The sequence below is a fragment of the Daucus carota genome, chromosome 8, assembly GCF_001625215.2.
Source record: "Daucus carota subsp. sativus chromosome 8, DH1 v3.0, whole genome shotgun sequence".
NCBI classification, from domain to species: Eukaryota; Viridiplantae; Streptophyta; class Magnoliopsida; order Apiales; family Apiaceae; genus Daucus; species Daucus carota.
This window is the reverse complement of record NC_030388.2, coordinates 25,491,492-25,511,854: the sequence shown is the minus strand read 5'-3', so window position 1 is coordinate 25,511,854 and position 20,363 is coordinate 25,491,492. Positions and strand designations below refer to the sequence as shown.

General features: G+C 34.9%; 2 protein-coding genes across 4 annotated transcripts; one reads left to right on the top strand and one right to left on the bottom strand.

Annotated features, from left to right (window-relative positions):
* The first annotated feature begins 208 nt into the window (after window positions 1-208).
* On the top strand, window positions 209-18,932 carry LOC108199558 (DNA mismatch repair protein MSH1, mitochondrial). 3 transcript variants are annotated; one of them, XR_010286336.1, is made up of 24 exons: window positions 248-501; window positions 1,829-1,967; window positions 2,090-2,187; window positions 3,432-3,507; window positions 3,625-3,744; window positions 3,915-3,962; window positions 6,137-6,201; window positions 6,331-6,416; window positions 6,567-6,731; window positions 8,013-8,122; window positions 8,241-8,346; window positions 8,457-8,532; window positions 10,264-10,322; window positions 10,901-10,968; window positions 11,356-11,529; window positions 12,897-13,103; window positions 14,429-14,685; window positions 14,763-14,906; window positions 15,473-15,803; window positions 16,423-17,142; window positions 17,598-17,784; window positions 18,474-18,578; window positions 18,704-18,743; window positions 18,825-18,932. XR_010286336.1 is itself a non-coding variant. In XM_064082855.1 (23 exons), the coding sequence occupies exons 1-22, from the start codon at window positions 389-391 to the stop codon at window positions 18,527-18,529; spliced, it is 3,405 nt and encodes a 1,134-aa protein (XP_063938925.1). In that variant the 5' UTR covers window positions 248-388; the 3' UTR covers window positions 18,530-18,578; window positions 18,704-18,841. The 3 variants fall into 3 exon arrangements, 2 of the variants coding, with proteins under 2 accessions (XP_017222920.1, XP_063938925.1); XM_064082855.1 differs by having other exon boundaries at window positions 18,704-18,841; XM_017367431.2 differs by lacking the exons at window positions 18,474-18,578; window positions 18,704-18,743; window positions 18,825-18,932 and having other exon boundaries at window positions 209-501; window positions 17,598-18,079.
* On the bottom strand, window positions 18,501-19,828 carry LOC108198993 (uncharacterized). The gene is made up of 2 exons (XM_017366763.2): window positions 19,170-19,828; window positions 18,501-18,812 (listed from the first exon to the last, which is right to left on the bottom strand). The coding sequence occupies exons 1-2, from the start codon at window positions 19,685-19,687 to the stop codon at window positions 18,659-18,661; spliced, it is 672 nt and encodes a 223-aa protein (XP_017222252.1). The 5' UTR covers window positions 19,688-19,828; the 3' UTR covers window positions 18,501-18,658.
* Window positions 19,829-20,363: the final 535 nt, after the last annotated feature.

Below are 20,363 nucleotides of genomic sequence, written 5' to 3'. Positions count from 1 at the left end.
AACTAAACAATATTGAAAATGGTCTAACGTTATAAAATGGCCGGATATGACCTGGGAGGCAGTATTGAATCTTGTTTCTCCCTGTTTTCTTATAAAATTTTATTTAGCAAAAAAAAAAAAAAATATTGATCGAATAAAAGGGCCCTTCACAGTTCACGCCACATATGTGTCAGACATAAGTAAACTTGTGAAGGGAGAGAAACGGCTCATGTCTAGTCTGAGACAAGTACACAAAGCCCTTCTTCTTCATCTTGTTTGTGGCGGGAAGTATCCATTACTGAGCTTCCGTAAGGCCAGTATAAACCCTAATTTCTCTGCACTGAGAAGTATTATTTAACAACAAGACCTTCCGTTTATATTCACAACATATATACTTTCACACGCACCAATGTACTGGGCCACCGCCAAATCCGTCGTCGTTTCAGCCCCTCGTTTGCGCTCTCTTGCTCTTCTACTTCGTCCCCCTCTTCACAGTCGCCCTTTCGCCTCCTCTCCCTATAAGTAATCTCTATCTCTCTCTCTCTCTCTCTCTCTCTCTCTCTCTCTCTCTCTCTCTCTCTCTCTCCCTCTCCCTCCCTCCCCCCCTCTCTCCCTCCCCCCTCTCCCTCCCTTCCCTCTCCCTCTCTCTCGCTATATATGTGTAGTTTCTTTTCTAGGCTTGTTATTTTATTTTTATGTCTTTTGTTTAAATATTTGAATGCATCCTTAATTTTTTTTTAATTTGGTGTTCCTGTTCTATACTACAATGTAAAAGTTTTCCTGGAGAAAATGAATGTACTGCTGACAAGGCATTAATTGCTATACCACTATGAGTTTATGACCACTCTACATCCAGTAATAATCCCCGAAAAGTGATATACATTCTTTAACATGTACCAAACACAAATTTGATTTATGTAATAAGTTGTAATTGCTGTCTCAGCTACGGCATTACGGGAAAATGGATTATTTACGAAGTGATGAAAGGAATTGGAGGTTCCGCGGAGGCGCATATAGCAATCTAATAACTCCAAAACCCATTCAATATGAGTATATGACCATGTATCGGATATAAGCTCATGGATTTGAATTACATTCCTTTAAGATGAGAGACCTTTGATGATTATCCTGACCTTGTCCTTGATCCCTAGCAGTTGTTCCTTAGTGTGCGGTACACTCGACCGTATCAACCAGAGAGAAAATCAATAAGGTGGCTGCTACTACTAGGTTTTTAATGTTCACTCGGGAAAATCTAGTTCTAGCAATTAGCTGATGTGAATCTTACAATTTTTTCCCGCATGAACTAGATTTTTCCGGATGAACATTAAAAACCTAGTAGCAGCAGCAGCCACCTTATTGATGTGAATCTTACAATTTTTTCATAACATCTCAATTAAGATGTAAAAATATAAAGTTAGTCAAATATAAATATGTTACTAATTATATTTTGAACTTCATGCTACTGGGTTTTACCCCCACTGTCATGTGCTAGCTGCCTAGCTCCACTTTTGTCTCTTATGATTAACCATAATTTTCAATTCATCTGTAAATTGATTTATTATTTTTGTAAAAAAGTAGGGACCAGGGGTAAGTGAATTTGATATCGAGAATATTAAGACATGACGTACATCTTGGAGATAAATGTAAAAGATGATGAATGTTTCATTACATATTCCTTTTATTTGCTGCAAATTTGTTGCTCTTAGGTCTTCACTTTGCACAATTAAGGTAGGAAGAGTTGGTTGCTCCTTCAATTTTTCTAACTTAATTGTTGCAAAATTTTGGATATCATTGTTGTCAATCAGTTCTTACTAATTATATTCCTCTATTCTTTGAACTATACTTAAAGCATCGAGCAGTGCAATCAGATTCGTTCCTTGAAAGAGAAGAAGCGCTTGAGGGGAAATATTAAAGCTCTAAGAAACCACAAAGAATTAGAAGGTTCCCTAGATGAGAAAGATTATTCTAACATTTTGTGGTGGAAGGAGGTACCCTGTGCAAGATTTTGTTGCTTAAAGTGGCGCATCACAAGCAAATTCTTTTTCAGTAAATATTGAAATATCTTTTATTTGATTAATAAGTGTTTCTAAATCTGATGTTTTTTAATCAGAGGATGCAGATGTGCAGGAAGTCTTCTACTGTTCAACTGATCAGTAGGCTTACATATTCCAACTTGTTGGGTTTAGATGTCAACCTGAGGAATGGAAGGTGACATTTTGGAGCTCAATAGGAATTTCATAAATTACTTTGTTTCTGTTTTTCTTTACAATATAACTTACACCTATTCTACTGAAAAATATTGTTTCCTAAACTTCTTAAAAGATAGGACATGGGAAAATGCAGGAAGATAAAATGTTTTCTTTGCATCTGATTACGGAATGTATGAAAACACTATGTTTACAATGGAGCAATCAGTTCTGGGTCATAGAGACAAAACATGGCAGGAGTACTGTTAGTTATGTATATATGTTAACTGCTACTTATTATAAATAAAAGTAGGAACTCTACGTTGATGTCACAATTACCTGATACACTTATGTCATGCGCTTCTTAACACTGATAACATCTTTGTATATATATTGTTGTTACAAGGTAATAGATAAATTTTCAAAACCCAATCAAATTTAGAAATGACTTTTGCACTTGGTAAGATATGTAAAGATTTCTTGATGTCATGTACACTTGAGGAGCTAACCCTATAATGCATCGCATTTTGAACCACAAGCAGGACATTAGCAAGGTTTAGTTTTCTCTTTCATCTTAATGAAGTAGATTTCTATTCATTACATTTTTTATGCAAAAAGGTTTACGATATTTTGAATTTTGCCAACATGTTTTGTTACTATAGTAGGTGAACAATGGCACACGACTAAAAATGGTCTCAAATATTTATTTAAGATCTTGGCTAGACAATATTGTATATCAAGAAAATCGTCGTATCTATAGTTGTAGACATGCGTTTTGTTATGCACAACATGACTTGTTCTCTAAAATTTTGTCTGATCTTTAGGCTTAATATTCAGGTTGTGTTTACTTTGGCAACGTTGACCGTTGCTCAGCTTTCACAATGTCTTGATAATATAATGTCAGCCCTATTGAAACTCCAGAAGTCAGAAGATGATCTATACAACAACTTTTGCTCACCATGTTTATCTCGAGATATAGCTATCACCCCACAGTGTTAACTTTAATTCTACATTGTCTTTTTCTGAAACAAACCATTCTGATTTTTGATAATCATAAATAGAAGTATTAAAGTCACTGATAACTTCTCATTTTCATATATCACAGAGTCATCGTTAAATGCTGAAATACTAAAATAAGGGGCCATGACTTTACATATTTTTGTGCATGTTTTATTTATTAAACTCTGTACAAGAACTATTCTCCTCTTTTTGATTATACATTCTAGACAAGAATCATAATAAATAATATTTCAATAACTTATGTAGTCTTAAAGAAGGATCAATCAACTGGGAAATGTTGCAATTCAAGTCTAGATTTCCACGTGAAATTTTGCTATGCAGGGTATGCTATACTTGTGATTTATATATAATTCACATCACAGTCCCTTTCTCTAATTTTTCTTCTTTAAGTTGTATTAAATTATGCTTTTTCAAGCATCAATGTATTTTGTCTATCTAGGTGGGTGACTTTTATGAAGCCATTGGCATTGATGCTTGTGTTCTTGTGGAATATGCGGGTTTAAATCCATTTGGTGGTTTGCGTTCAGATAGTATCCCAAAAGCTGGCTGCCCTGTCATGGTACAGTTTCCATTCAAGTATTCTGTAGAATACTGTGAGAACAATGGTTTTGTATTGGTAGCATTAGTTTAAATTCTAATCTTACATCATCATCATCGATTTTTTTTCAATGAGTTTTCCTTGAGTTTTGGTGTTGACCTATTTCCTTTAATCACATTTTTTTTTTGCAGAATCTGCGTCAGACATTGGATGACCTGACCCGGAATGGTTATTCAGTTGTGAGTACATTAAATTTTAAGGATGTTAATATTATTTGTCATTAATATTTATATTTGATACACGTTATATAGGCTTGCATGGTTTTTGATGTGTGTATTTATATGCAATTGGAAATGTTTGAATCCCAATTTTCTTGGTGTTCAATCATAAAAGTGTTAGAAAGATGTACACTCTACTAGAATAAGATAACACTGAAGAGGGGAGGTATTAGCTCCTATGTACGGCAAATGAAAACAAAAGAAAAAAAACCTTATAAGTGATTAAGCTATAAAAGGCTAAGAAAGATGGAATAATAAACTATCATATTCTTAGTTATAATTGTAGCTTTGTTCACCACCACCACCACCAGGACCACATGATTATATCTGTATATCCATATTGTTGGTAAGTCATAAAAGATAATATTTCCCAACAATAGACATTATCTGAATTAACAAATGGTATACATGTAAGAAAGAAAAGCCACATATGGCGAAACAATACATTATCTAATTAAGTGTTACATACCACAACACAAGATTTAATAAATCTGAGGACCGACTTGTATTCTAACAATAGCCAGTAACAGTTCTATTCCCTACTAACCGTTTCTTAACCTTGCCATGCTTCAAAATGGTAGAAGGCCCCAGCCACTCAGCTACTCTTGCAGCCAAAGACCAAGCTTTCCTCTTCTTCAACCACTAACTGAAACAAATATTTTTCACAAGGTTCTTCATCACTTTTAATCAAACACGAAGTCACGAACAATCATGTAACTCTTTTTAACTCTAACATTATCTATTCCAATATTCTATAATCAGTCGGTTAATATAATTTAATCAAATTTCAATTCATTAATCAAAATTCAATTCATTATTATAAAATTCCCATTGTCATAGAATTTCCAATGCAAAAAACTATGGCATTATACCCTTCGGTACATCTTGGCCGTGCCATTTTACATCAGGCTCTTTATAAGTTTTTATTAATATTACCTATTTTAAAATGAAAAAAATAAAGATATTTATAGCAATATTTATGTTACTAATAATTTTAATTCTTCTAGATATATGTTCCTTTTATTTTTGGATTTCAACTTCATGTTTAGACAAGTAATTAATTCTCTTATGTATTAGTTTTGCTATGATGATCTGATAACACAATTATTTAATAATTATCTAATTATGTATGATATTATGCCGTCTTAGCTGTATCCAAAGTTTAAGTAGTTTTAAACATGTTGATTTGGGTAGTTAAATATGTGTTGTGTCCACCAATCCGTACTAATTCTCAGAGCAACCTAGGGTACAAGTCAATGATGTGGAGATCAGACAAGTGGAACTTAATGATTATCAATCTTTTCTTGTGAATGTTAAGGAGGCTTTGTACAGTCCCCACTGACTCCGTAATTTAAAATGCTTTATTTAAGGGATACCTACCATTGGCTTTCATAGTTTCATTGTATTATTGTTAGGATTCGTGTTTGAGCCTTTAAGATTTTCCTTTACATTAAAACTGGAGGTGGATTTAATGTCAATAAAGGAAAATGATGCTAAGTTAAAACATTGAAGTTACTTGTTTAATATATCATATTTTTACTTAAATATAAGTATATTTATATTATAATTTTCCAAAAAAGTATTTCTATTATATATCATGAATATTGTGAAATTTGGACGATAGGTACTATTTAGTATTTAGTTACTAGGAATCTAGACAATAAGCAGGAGGACTTTCTTATCATCCAAGACACAATTTCAACTATGCAAGGAGATGCTATCATCCTAAATTAATTACATTTTGATTATTATTATTATTTTATTTTATTTTAAATTTGTGTTCCTACAGATCCCTTGTAGAGGTAGGTTCTATCACCTGTTGTCACCCTTTCCTAAACTTGTCCGACATCACTGACATTACTATCAATTCCTCTCTTATTGAGGTTATTAGATACAAAACATGAGGCAAAGACATGTGAAAAACAGTAATGATTAAGGAAGGTAATGCATGTTATTTTGCATATATTATTGAAATGAGCATGTCTACACTTGCTGATTAATAGATAAAATAGTGATTTTAGGCAGTCCTTTTGCTTGGTAGGGATCTTATCAATCATGACTGATTTGTATCCATCTTTATTTATACAAATAATAAGTGACAATGTTAAGAGTTTTAACATGTCTGTCTAACACAGTGCATAGTAGAAGAAGTGCAGGGTCCGACTCAAGCTCGTGCTAGAAAAAGGCGTTTTATATCTGGGTATTACATGCTAATTACATTTTGTTAAATTTAAGTGTCTTGCAGTGTTTTTTTTTATCTAACAGCTATAGTTTATTATGCTTAGTAATTATACATATCTTCCACTTACATATTTCTTAACACACACAGCCATGCACATCCTGGTAATCCATATGTTTTCGGACTTGTTGAAGATGATCGTGATCTTGATTTCCCAGAACCAATGCCAGTAGTTGGTATGTGCTAAATATATCACTATGTATATCTATGTAAGAGGTTTTAATCATTGGTAAATTATTTCCGAGCTTACTTTTCAATACTTGTTTTATCACTTTTATCTTTGCATAATGCTTAAGTTGTTTATTGTGCTGATTGTCTCTACTTAGGAGTGTCCCGCTCTGCAAAGGGGTATTGCCTAATCTCAGTACTAGAGACCATGAAGACATACTCTGCGGAGGATGGTCTAACTGAAGAAGCTGTAGTTACCAAACTTCGGACTTGTCAGTATCATCATTTGTTTCTGCACAGATCGCTGAAACACAATTCTTCAGGTTTATGAGATTCTAGATCTACTGGGTCTTGGCGTTTTTACCATACTACATTAATACCATAACTAGGATGTTGGTGGGTGACCAAATAGTTATTCCAGACTAAATTGTTTTATGTTGTTATTGCAGATTGTTACATCCAATATGATATATACTGAGTTTCATTGTACTTTGCTGCAAGTCTTATGCTATATGCTAAAAAGTCACGTTTGAAGAGTCATAATAATTATTGACATTAGTTACATATATTTTTGAAGTGCAAGGGGGAGGGAGAGTCGAGGATTCAAAACCATGACTTTGTCATGGGGGAGCAATTGGGAATTAGAATTTGTCGATGGGCTAGCCATGAATCCCGGTTGTAGTCAAATTTTAATATCAGTTTTTTCAGATAGATCTTTATAACGTAAGGAAATTGGAAGATGGCGTATAAAGTTTGTTTAAGAAAAAAGCAGGACATAGTAGAATTATTCCACAGCATAGTTCTTTTCACTATTGGTCTGGTCACTTCAACTTTTTGTTTCTGGATTTCACTCGAAGGAAAGGTGGGGAAGGAAAAGAAGTAAGGGTGCTTTCTTTTTGAGTTAAGTTTCCTCATCTTTTGTTGGAAAAAATGGTGAAGTGTAATGGAACCTCCGCAAATATGTGTGAATGAATTTTTGTTCAACATGTGAGAAGAGTAAGAGAGAAAAGACAGCCAAAAGGTGTTTCATTTCTTTTTCTTTCCTAAAATGGGGAAAATAGTTGGTCTTCTCTTCCTAGACTAATGCAGATGCTCACTAGAGTGTTGATCATTTAAGTTGAAGATCAATTAGTGTTTTCATTAATTTTGAGCTGCCAAGTTTAAATGGGCTTATCTGGTGGCTCATTTCATTTAAATCTTACTTCGACTGAAATACTAATTAATTTTATCTTGAGTTCATTTATTTGCTATATGAGCTTTAGCTGACGTAAAAATCCCTTAAAACATTTATTTTGTATCTTCTTTACCTTTTATGCCTATTTTTTTCCTTTTCTAATCTATAAATCACTTGCAATGTATCTTGTGTCATTCTTTAGGATTATCATGGGCAGAACTAAAAGGTTTTCAGTGTGGGAGCTAAGATTTAATTAAAAAATTAAGCTAATATGTCTCTAATCTTCATAAATTCTATTAAGTACTTTTATGTAACTTTTTTTGTAGCAAGGGCTATAGTCCCTCCTAGCTCCTATGTAGCTCCACCACTTAATGTTTTCAAGATATTCCTTGCAAGAAGGTTTTTTTAAAATCATTAGAGATTTTTTCAGGTACTAGTCGGTGGGGAGAATTTGGAGAAGGTGGGTTATTGTGGGGAGAATGTAATGCGAGAAGTTTTGAATGGTTTGAAGGCGACCCAGTGAATGAACTGATCATTAAGGTTCATCTTTGATTTTGTCTCTTTACTGTACATCTGTATAGTAATTATTACTTTTTTTGTGTGTGTGCTTTACCTACTGTCAGAACTTTTACGATCACAGTTGGTTGTAAAAATTTAGGTAAAGGAGCTCTATGGTCTTGACATTGAAGTCACGTTCAGAAACGTTACTGTTGCTTCAGTAAATCGGCCTCGTTCACTACACTTAGGAACAGCCACACAAATTGGTCAGTATATGTTCTTTGGCTTTCGTATGCTTTGATTTCTGAATTCACTTTAGTAAGTTGCTGCTTCATTATGAGCAGAAAAACCGTGTTTCCTATGGTTTGTGTTTCAGGTGCTATATCAACAGAAGGCATACCAAGTTTAATAAAGGTTCTACTCCCATCAGATTGCATCGGTCTACCAGTTTCGTGAGTGAGAAGTTCCCTGAATTGTTTGTTCACAAGTATTTCCACATTACACCTAATACAAGCAGCTCGAAATTTCGTATCTATATTATAGATTTTTACTTCCCATTGCGCTGTGTTCATGGTTGATCAGCCAGGCCAATAGGGAGGTCAGTCAGCATGTTCTTTAGGAGTGGTCAGGCAACTGTTGAATAACACACTTTATATCACATTAATCATTCTATAAGAATCACACTCAAGCTTGAGCATTTAGAGCATCTCCAATGGTGCTCCTAAATCATTCGTTAAATAATAATATCAAATGTGGCTCCTAATGAGTTAATATATTGAAAAACGTGAGAACTCCAATACTACTCTTCATGCTTAGCTCTTTATTCACATTTTATATTTATTTTATATAAATAAAAGGGAAAAGTTACCTAAAGGCTAAAAGAGAGGGAAGCTAGAAGAGAAATTAATATTATATTCATAAATAAAAAGTTAAGAGCTACTCCTACAAAAAAAAAAGTTAAGAGCTACTAGATGCTCTTTAAAAGAGAGGAGAGAGAGCAGGCTCTTAAATTCTTAAAGAGTTTCTAAGAGCCCATTGGAGCACCAATTCTTGACTTGCTCTTTAAATTTAGAGTTAAGAGCTTGTTTAAAGAGCCCATTGGAGATGCTCTTACCATAATACTAAACTTGGCGGTCTTGTTTTTACATAAAACTCAATTCAGTTGGCCCCAAATATTATCGCCTTAAAAATTAATTTTGGACAACCTATAATTTTGTAGAACCTTGGACCTCAGTTGAGAATCTGAACATGCAGGTAAGTTGACATGCCCGTGAGGGACTCATTTATACACCTAAACTGTAACCTAGGTCTGCTGGGTAGATGGCATGCAGGTGGAAGTTGTCACGTGGGAATGTATTACTTTAGTGGATGGCTGGTTATGATGAACGGTGCTATGTACACTATTGATAACATGATTGGCATTGATGAGAACGTCTTGAATTTGATTAACAGAGATCGTTAATCCCCGGCCTTTACTAGGCAGAGCCTTAAGTGTGGACTAGAATCGACATCAGTAAAATAGTAAATTGAGTCCTTGCTTTGGACACCAAGTGTCCAAAGTTCGTATGCAGTATGCACACTTCACAATAAGCTTTTTGCTTTTGATTCATTATATGCACCATTATTATTATTTCGTCATCACATCGTTTGCTGGTACAAGTTTGTGAATAATTTCCTACAAAAAAGGTTGGATAGGGATGAACAACATGAAAGATATGTTGGACATAATAATGTATGTTCACAATTTGTGATCTCCTGGAAATGCTAATAGGTTACCGTACATTCATACCTCCTCAACTGATAAGTAACCCAAAACAGCCACAAGTACTTTTAAAAATTAGATATATTGATCTTCTGACTAGGAAATGCACCATTGTCTTATGGGAGAGCTGTTGCATCTCATGACCTGTGCCATTCTTCCTGCTCATTATGTAAACCACATTGGTCTAAGGAATTGTATATAATAATAACTGGTTGTGCATTTCTTTAAACAGATTAGGCAAAAATGAAACTAGACCCATAATAGGGGCTAGATAAGTTTCATTTTTGGCCAATCTACCTCCACTTCTCAAATTATACTTCACATTCTACAAATTAAAATAAAAAGTTGTTCTGATGTATGTGCATCTTTTCTTAAGCATGGTTAATAGTATTGGCTTCTTAGTGTTTGTTATTTCTCTTAGGTATATTAAGGATCTTCTTTTGAATCCCCCTTCTTATGAAATCGCATCAACAATTCAAGGTAAGTGGTCGTATATTCTACCCCTTTACCCTGAAATTGAAAGAGGATTTTAAAACTATGCTCTGTGTATTAGTATCTATCTGTAAATAGTATATTATGATTGTGACAATTAGTTTACAATCCTAGAGCAAAATCAGTTCATATTATAATTTCAGATCAAGCAATATAATTCTAAATGACATTACTGGAAGAATGAGATATATTTAGAGTTAATAAAAGTTTCTTAGTTTATTAATGACTTGCTTTATTGTTAAGCATACTTTCTATATTGAATAGTGAAAGAATAAAAAAGTTGTTGCAAATGAGATAATATATGCTTTGACCAACCATGGTTCAAGTCTGCTAATCATCACCTATTTGTCAAGGCTAACTAGTATACTAAGATGAAGGAAAAAGCAACTCGTTGCTGGTTATTCCGCATATTATCACTGCTTTAAGTTGTCATATATAAGGTATACCAGCCTTGAGCCTTATAAGGGGTGACAGTTTATGCTGGTGCTAAGTCTGAATCTTCGTTAATTACTGCCTTAAATTTTCCCACTTCATATGTTGATATACTTTCCCATATGATGTTGCAGCAATCTGCAAACATATGAGCAGTATACCATGTTCAATACCCGAGTTTACTTGTGTTTCACCTGCAAAGGTTAGTATTTAATTACTTTCCATTATATTTAATAATACATGACATGTGTTTTTGGAATTGTCAAAGCCTACAATTGGCATTAAAAGATTTTCAGCTTTTGACGAATATAACTCAGTGAGCATGTTCTTATTAGTAGTGCTTTCTGTAACTGTGTCTCCTTCTACATGAATCTGGCCTATAAACTGGATATGGTTGGAAAAATGGAGAAGTTTCTGTTAGCAATAATTATATCGTTTTTATGTTAATTATGAGTATGGTAAGTAACTGTAGCGTTTTGGTAACTCAATTGAAAGTTTACGTATTCCTAAGCATAATTTATATATCGATCTTATAATGTTTCGTTTGCATAGTATGTTTTATGACACTTGTCTCATGCATCTACTGCAGCTAGTAAAACTACTTGAGTCGAAGGAGGCTAATCATATTGAGTTTTGCAAGATAAAGAATGTGCTTGATGAAGTTATTCAGATGCACGGGAACTCTGAACTCCATGAAATTCTAAAATTATTGATCGATCCTACTTGGGCAGCAACTGGATTGAATATCGACTTTGAGAAACTAGTAAGGATAATTGGTGTTTTGCCACTTTTCGTGGGTTATTTGGAATATTTGAAGGAAATTATGATACTGAATCAGTAGAAAGTGTATGCAGAGGCAGACTTCTGATAAATAACTTTTTTTTTATTTTATGAAATTGATACCAGGGGCCATTCTTTGTTGTGAGAGCACTAACTTGCATGCATTTTGTTTCTTTAAATCGCTTTGCTAGATGTCCATCTTCCTAAATTATAAGGTGTTGGGGTGAGCCACTAAAAGGATCTTATACATATATGACTGCCTGGTTGTTGAGGTTAAAGAGTGGATCACCATAACAAACCTTAGTGTTATCACTGCCTAATTTTTTTATTTTTGGCTTGCTGCTTCTTCTGTTGGTTAATGGCTATAATTTTTATTACACGACACATGTGGAAGCTAAAGTATTATATATTAGAACTTATTTAGTCCTGAGTTTCCAAGTTTTTTGGGTCGTGTGATGGTCATCCTTATAAAGTGCTAAGTGACTTGCTGTCAAGTTAAAAGAGCTTGGATTTGATTATTATAATTGTATTCTGTATCTTTTACGTATAAAATGTTACATATTATAATATATGAATTGTAATTTAATACAGTATTATGAGTCCAGTTCTTTAACCACAGTTCTACCGAAGCTGACTTTGGGCGAATCGAACTTACACCATTGGTGGGTGGAATGAACTTTGGGGATTTCCGCTATAATATATAGAGGCGAAAGTAAAACCTCCATTAATATTATCCATCAGCGGGTAAGATGAAAAAACTCGAAACAGGTCCTTGTCCAACTTTGGTTGGTGACACATTTCCATTATATATAAAATATAATATTTTACATATCAAAGTTGCTAGTAATTTTCATTACAGTTTGCTTGGAAAATTTCCTAAGTGGCCGCTTAAGCAATAAAAGATCACCTAGCTGCTTAGGACTGCTTACACGCTTTTTAAAATACTGCTAATCCCATGTGACCATCTGTCACAAAATTTTATGGTGTTGTAAAAAGCTACCAAGTGGGTCTCCTACATTTAACAGTTTTGTTGTGTACTGCTGGTATTGGTTTTCTTTTCTGTAGCTTTTGTTCTTACTCGTGCAATTGCCATGTTAAGCTAGTTCGATTTATTCCTGAACTTAGTTCGTGATGTTCTTAATACGTATATATCCACAAGTAAAAGTTTGAATTTTGGCTTCCATGGTTTCTTTCATCTTGTGGCATATTTACTCAGCTCAACATTTCACGTGCTTTCAAGCCGCTTCTATATGAGATTGGACACAATTGTTCATGCAGATAAAGATACTTTTGTTAAAGTTTTCTCTTCCTGCATGTGTCTCTAACATGTCTTATCATGTGTATTTGTAGGTGAAAGAATCCGAAATGGTGTCTGGTAGAATCGGTGAAATTATTTCGTTAGACGGCGATAATGATCAAGAAATATGCTCCTATTCAGCCATCCCAGATGACTTTTTTGAGATGTTGGAGTCATCGTGGAAAGGTCGTGTGAAGAGAATCCACCTAAACGAAGCTTTCACAGAAGTGGAAAAGGCAGCCGAGGCTTTGTCATTAGCTGTAAGCCTTTTGCACTATTTTGTTATAGATAGGTGATAGGGAGTAGTACCATACATAAAGTTTTCGCTTGAAACTTGCCCTTGTTACTTTTGTCATCCTTTAATCATGCATTCTCTTGAATTTACTATGGTTTATTATTATATACAAGTAAAAAACAAGGGGTTCTATTTTGGAACAGACGTGTATTAAAGAAAGTTCGGGGTCCTCTAGTTAGATGTGGAATTGAATATGACCAATCAGCCTTGCATTCGTGATGTGGAGCTTCATGATTTCTGCACAAGTGTTATGGCATACCTCCTATTTTCATGCATCTTTTGGTAGTGAACTACTGATATTTTTACTGATGGATAATCCAACTTACTGGGTGCCTTTCTTCCATGGAGCATTAAAGTTCTAGATACCATTACTCGATATGGGTTGATACTTACAACCCAACTCTGTTAAAGGTTGAGGTAATGTGCCTGATGAACAATGTCGTGGAGCAGTTGTGGTGAGAATAAACATACTGGAAGGGGTTCCCACTTCCCAAAAAAAAAAACTGTAATAATTAGGAGAGGACCATAATTCCGTTGTATTGTTAACATATAAAACCAACTGAACATATTATAAGTCGTACTTAAAGGCCTCTTAGTTTAAAGGATATTTGCAAACTGATCAAGAAACCCATAGAACAGATGGTACATTTAGGGCACAAGAGACTGCTCGACTATATGCTGCCTCTTCCTCTCAGCATTCTCTTCAGTTGGCTTCCTTGTTTCTGCATCGGTTCTGTAATAATTTCTTAAACTTTCTGCGTGTCTATGTTTGGTACGCAGTATGTAAATATTTTATAGGGTGGAGTCTTTGCAGTATGGGTCACGCTCTATGTTTACTCGGACTCTTTATTTTGCTCGAATTACTCGTGTCGGACACTCGACACCTGGACGTGGACTCTTGTACTAGGACACTATTTTAGGCAAAAAACATGTAAATTTATCAAAATATTATAGAGTTCGACACATGGACACATATTCATGTCGGACACTCTAGCCGAGTCCGAGTAACATACTCACACATTCACACTAGTTATGCCATATATTACTTGTATTCGTGCATTTACTCTAGTTTGCCATCTTTGACACATCTAGTGGATGCACTTTATTGTTTATAAATTTGACATTATAATAGTTATATGCTAATGCTAATGTTTTTTTACCCTAAATTATACTCTTTTTTTTTAATTTTCAAATTTTAATATTTGCAAACTATAAATTCAAATCCTCGCCTTTCGACCTGAATTTAGAAACAAACAATCATTCTTACAGATGTTTGATATTGTATATTAGGTCACAGAAGATTTTGTACCTATATTATCAAGAATAAAAGCGTCGACAGCACCACTTGGAGGACCAAGAGGGGAAATATTATATGCTCGAGAGCATGGAGCGGTTTGGTTCAAGGGTAAACGATTTGCGCCATCTGTTTGGGCTGGTACACCTGGAGAAGAACAAATAAAGCAGCTCAGGCCAGCTGTAGATTCAAAAGGCAAAAAAGTTGGAGAGGAGTGGTTTACCACAACGAAGGTGGAAGTTGCATTAGCAAGGTCCAAATTTCTGTAACTCAGTCAAAAATTAAATTGTACTTCCAAAATAGAGAGTGAGTTCATTTCCTATGTCTCAGGTACCATGAAGCAGGTTCTAAAGCAAAAGAAAAGGTCTTGGAATTGTTGAGAGGACTTTCTGCTGAACTACAAGCTAAAATTAATGTTCTTGTCTTCGCCTCAGTGTTGCTTGTCATTGCAAAGGCCTTATTTGCTCATGTGAGGTCGGGTATACTGATTTGCAGTGTTTTTCTTCAAGTACTTATACAATAGACGCTCTTTGCTTTCGCTACCAATCTCATTGTTTCTTTTAGCTCCTAAGCCTAACGAGATGTTTAATATAAACGCACTATTAGCTGATTCCTATGTATTAGTATATTCCAAAAAAAGATATAATTAACGTATTATTAAATAAAGTATTTATTTCTTCGCTTATGTTGGAAAGAAGGACAAGATATGTGTCCTAAAATTTTAAATTATTAGCATTTCTTTTAATGAACTAAGGCTTATGTTTTGGTGATCCCTCCAAGTATATTAGAACATTTAGATATACTTGGGTGCTCAAAGTATTTTGTAGTTCTACACAATAGATCTTTAAGCGACGTGGTTGTAGAATTGATTGCAATCTGCTACCGAACAATCTTGAGGAGTTCACTCTTCTCCATCAAATCAATTTCACAGTTAATAATACCAATCACTTTAAGAGATTAAGAAATTACATCCCTTTAATCTGTTTCATGCTTAGACATAATAACAATTCCCATGTATTTTTTTATTTTTTTTGATACAGTGAAGGGAGAAGAAGGAAATGGGTTTTTCCTGTCTTATCTCAGTTTGACAAAGGTGGCAGTATGAAGCTAGTTGGTCTATCACCATATTGGTTTGATGCTGCAGAAGGCAATGCTGTACTGAATACCGTTGATATGCAATCACTTTTTATCTTGACTGGACCAAATGGTGGTGGTAAATCCAGCCTGCTTCGTTCAATTTGTGCAGCTTCCTTACTAGGAATATGTGGATTTATGGTTCCGGCTGAGTCGGCCTCGATTCCACATTTTGACTCCATCATGCTGCATCTGAAATCCTATGATAGTCCTGCTGATGGGAAAAGTTCATTTCAGGTTGCTTGCATGTTTAGTTGTCTGCACCTCATTATATTCGTGTTCACATTTCCTCATATGTTTTCACCAAAATAAATCATGTTTTAGAATTGCAAAAGGATGCTAGTTTGGGTAGCCTGAGCAGTAATGATAAGTGATTGTACGACCCAGGGCTGCATAATATGACGCGCGCGCGCGCGCACACATATATTTAAATATTAAATTGCAGTGGCTTACACCTCACAGTCAGAGATTAGGGTATATTAATTAAGTTTTCATAAAAGTTGGCATATTTCTCATATAACGAATTCTATATAGCTTACTCTAGCTCAAATTTATTGCATATTATTATCTTGAGTCCACTCTAATAGATATTTTTAATTAAGGTATGTTGTCATTGTGATATGATATCAAGTTTATGTTCATTACACTGAACTTGGCCTAGATTTTTCTGAACATTAAATGGCTGATAATGGGCTAAAAGATCCAATATCAGAAATAGTCCGGCTGAATTAGTATTTTACTGATCTTAACTTAATGGCATGCCCTCTTTAGTTATTGCCTTAAATTTGTGTTGCCTTTAGGACAATAATGAATTGACTATATCACATGCACTATTATTTTACTTTGTACTTTTCAGATTGAAATGTCGGAGGTTCGTTCTATCATAAGTGGAGCGACTTCAAGGAGCCTTGTACTTGTAGATGAAATATGTCGTGGAACAGAGACAGCAAAAGGAACTTGTATTGCTGGTAGCATAATTGAAACTCTGGATTTCATTGGCTGTCTGGGCATTGTGTCTACTCATTTACATGGTATTTTTGATTTACCATTGACTACAAAAAAGACGGTACATAAAGCAATGGAAACTGAATATATTGATGGTCAGCCAAGACCGACATGGAGATTGACAGATGGGATTTGCAGAGAAAGCCTAGCTTTTCAGACAGCTCAAAGGGAAGGTGTTCAGGAAACAATAATTAAGAGGGCTGAGGAGTTGTATTCTTCAGTTTATGCAAATTATTCTTGCCTGCAGCATGAAACAACTGTTGAATTGTCTACTAGTGATAAAAACAGGATATTTCATAAGGCTTACGAACAGAGTGCCGGGGAAAAATCTGCATGTTCCGTTATGGCATCCACAAACCAAATGGATGTGCTATGGAAGGAGGTAGAGAGCGCTGTGACGAAAATATGTCAGAAACAACTGCTTGATTTTTACAAGAAGAAAAATATTTCAGAACTTTCAGCTGTAAAATGTGTTCTAATTGCTGCTAGGGAACAGCCACCCCCGTTAACAGTTGGTGCCTCAAGTGTGTATGTGTTGCTTAGACCTGACAAACGACTTTATGTTGGAGAGGTACTTGACTTCTCTTTATTTTTTATACTGCCAGCATTATATGTTGAAGCAGGTTATATATATTTAAAACGTTTTCCGACGAGAAGAGTCCTCCAACTATCTGACCAATGACACAATGTTATCAAATGCGATGATTGATCATGGGGTAATTAGCATGTTAAATATATCTTTAATCCTGTTTTGTTTAGCTAACAGAATTTATGTGCATGATTCTACTTACTCTTAAGTCTTAACAGAGCAGAGTGTTTTGAGTTGCTTATACCTTAAATTTAATTGTTAGGTTTAACTAGGAGTCCTTGTAATGGGATGAGTATCCATTTACAGAGTAAACAGCAGATCATGTTGCTTTAGTTTATTGCGACCCAAAAAATATTTGTCATAAATAGTTTCAAGTTTATGTATGTATTCTCTCTTTATATGTGGACCAAGTTAATTTTATAATCATTCTGCTACAGACTGATGATCTTAGGAGCAGGGTTCGTGCCCATCGTTCGAAGGAAGGATTGCAGAATGCTTCATTCCTATATCTCTTAGTCCCTGGAAAGAGCATAGCTTGCCAGCTAGAAACTCTTCTCATCAACCAGCTCCCTAGTAAGGGGTTTCAACTAACCAATTTAGCTGACGGCAGGCATAGAAATTTTGGTACTTCTGACATCTCCTTGGAAAATGTTACATTGCATAGATGATGCCATTATGACAAATTGTGGTTCATGTAAAGATGCCAAACATTTTGTAAACTTTAGCCTTGATGTATAATCTAGTAATTTAAGTCAATTAGTGAACATTCTAATTCCTTTTACAGTTGTGGCAGAAATTTTGGGTTAGATGTCTGGCACTTCTGTTAAAGGTCTCGCCCCATGCAACTAGAAAATGTATTTTCTTTTATTGACCCGTACCCTTTGCGTTTGCCGTCTATGAGTAATGTTACTTTTCCTTGCAGTCCATATTGTAACTTTTTGGTTCAGTTGCATTTGAATTAGGCTGAACAATTGAGGTGCTTTTATCCCCTCTATTAGCCAACTGTATGTAAACATCTGGCATCACTGCATTTTTAGGGCTCCACAATTAACTTAGAACACCTCACCGCCAGCTGATCTACGAGTACTTGTTTGGTGGTTTATGATGCTGCCATGCTGGTACAGCAACTGTTAACTAGGAGGTAATAGTCTACATGTATGCACTTCATGCGCAATGCAAAAGATCTGATTACTATAATCGGATCTTCATAGTTCATCTATATTTTTTAATAAGAGAAACTTTGATTCAGTACAAGTTCTGATTACTCTGAATTAATGGAATAATGGTGCTTTTTTTTTTATTTTTAATCTCAGATGTTCCAGAAAATGTTCTGAAAATCTGGAAACAAATATGTGAGGGTTCCCTCTAATTTTCTTTATTTGTTTGCAACAAGAGAAGTTGGGAACACAAGCAAGAGAGTATGTAGTCTTTGTTTCTTACTCTTACTTCCCTTCCAATAATAAACTTTGGTACACAGCATTAGCGGTTAAATGGAATGTCATGCTAAGAGCCAGAAATCTTTCTGGGTTTTGGTGTTGAGCAGGTAGCCGGAATGCTGGCCCTTCTTATGAACTGCTACACAGGTGCATTTGCTGTTCTCAATCAAGTATTCTACCATGTCTCCTTTTAATGGTGAGCTCCTCCTTTGCTTCCTAAACAAACAGATTCATATGTTACACCAAAAAGAGAAGCAAACCAAGCGATGACGGTCCAGAAGGAATTAATTGAAAGGAAATGAGGTAAGGTTCTAGGTTGCGTTATCTTGAATGGAATTAAATGAGAGAATAAAAAAGTTGTTTCTGAAAACAGAAACTATAAAACAATTTCCAACGGCATGTCAGTGTTGTTTTTGATCAGGAGAGAAGGAAACCATTTGTTATCAAATGTATCTTATTTAAAAAAAAGTTATAAGAGTTGAAGGGAAAAAACAAACCATCACATATATAATCCAAAAGTGCATGTATCCATACTTTTTTCAGAAATAAGTGACTTATTTAAGAATTACTTACCCTAGAATAGCCGTGGACAAGGTTCTGCGTTGTCCAATAATAAGCAGATCAATTCCGAGTTCTGAACATTGAGACAGAATAACACCAGCCTTATCTTTGCCTTCCATTGGCACCACCTCCATTGACACGTCGATCTTTGGCATAGCTTTCTTGCACGCTTGCTTCATCTCTTCTAAGAAACTCAAGTCTACGCTAGCCCCGCCCCCAGAATTTGAAGAATTGGAGGAATTACAACGAACATTAGGCTCTGATGCCGCGGCTCTGGGGCTGCTATGATTATTATTATTGTTATTATTATTATTGTTATTGTTATTGTTGTTGTTGTTGTTATTAGTCCCCGATCTCTTGAAGAAGGAAAACGAGTGCTTCCGAAGATTATTATTGGAAACATGGAGGAGAATCAAACTATCATTATCAAGAATTGCATGAGACAGAGTGTATTGAAGAGCAGATGCTGATTCACGGGTGGCATCTGCAATCACCATCACTTTCCGAGCCGCGGCTTTGCCGCCTTCCATGGCCAGATTGGCTGGTTAAAACTAATTACAATGATATATGGAAATGCTTTGCTGCCATGCATGCACCAGCACCTGAGGTTAATATCATTTGACAGGGGATCATGTTTTGGGGTTTTGTTTCTCAGACAGGGAGATCATTATTCGAGGGTTGGCTCTGATTTTATGATCACCAACTGACAAGTTTATGTTCTTGTCATTGCCTTGTTTCAAATTAGTAAGTTTGTGTTATTTTTAGCAAGGTAATCAACTGGACCAGGTCAACCACACCTTGTTTAGAGCTTTAGGTATGTTGTTAGACTCGATGATGATAAAACGTATTATATACAAGTAATGTTACACAACTCAAATTGTGTCAATTTTTTCTCAATTGGACGACATACACTAATCTCGTTGTAAAGAGTGTGAGCGGAATCAATCACAATTTGTCAACTAAAATTTGAAAATAAATTTGATTTTTTTTATCGGGTTCTCTAGTATTTTTCACGAACTTGACATCATAGAAGCATATTGATTATCAAGAGATCATTTAAAATATCATAGGTTAAATTCTAGGAAAAATCATCTTTATTCTTTTAATAATATGATGGAATTTCATGCAACGTGACATGAAACACCTTTCAAGACTATGATCATCACTGTGTTCACTGTTTAGTCGTAATAGCTTTTCAATATAATT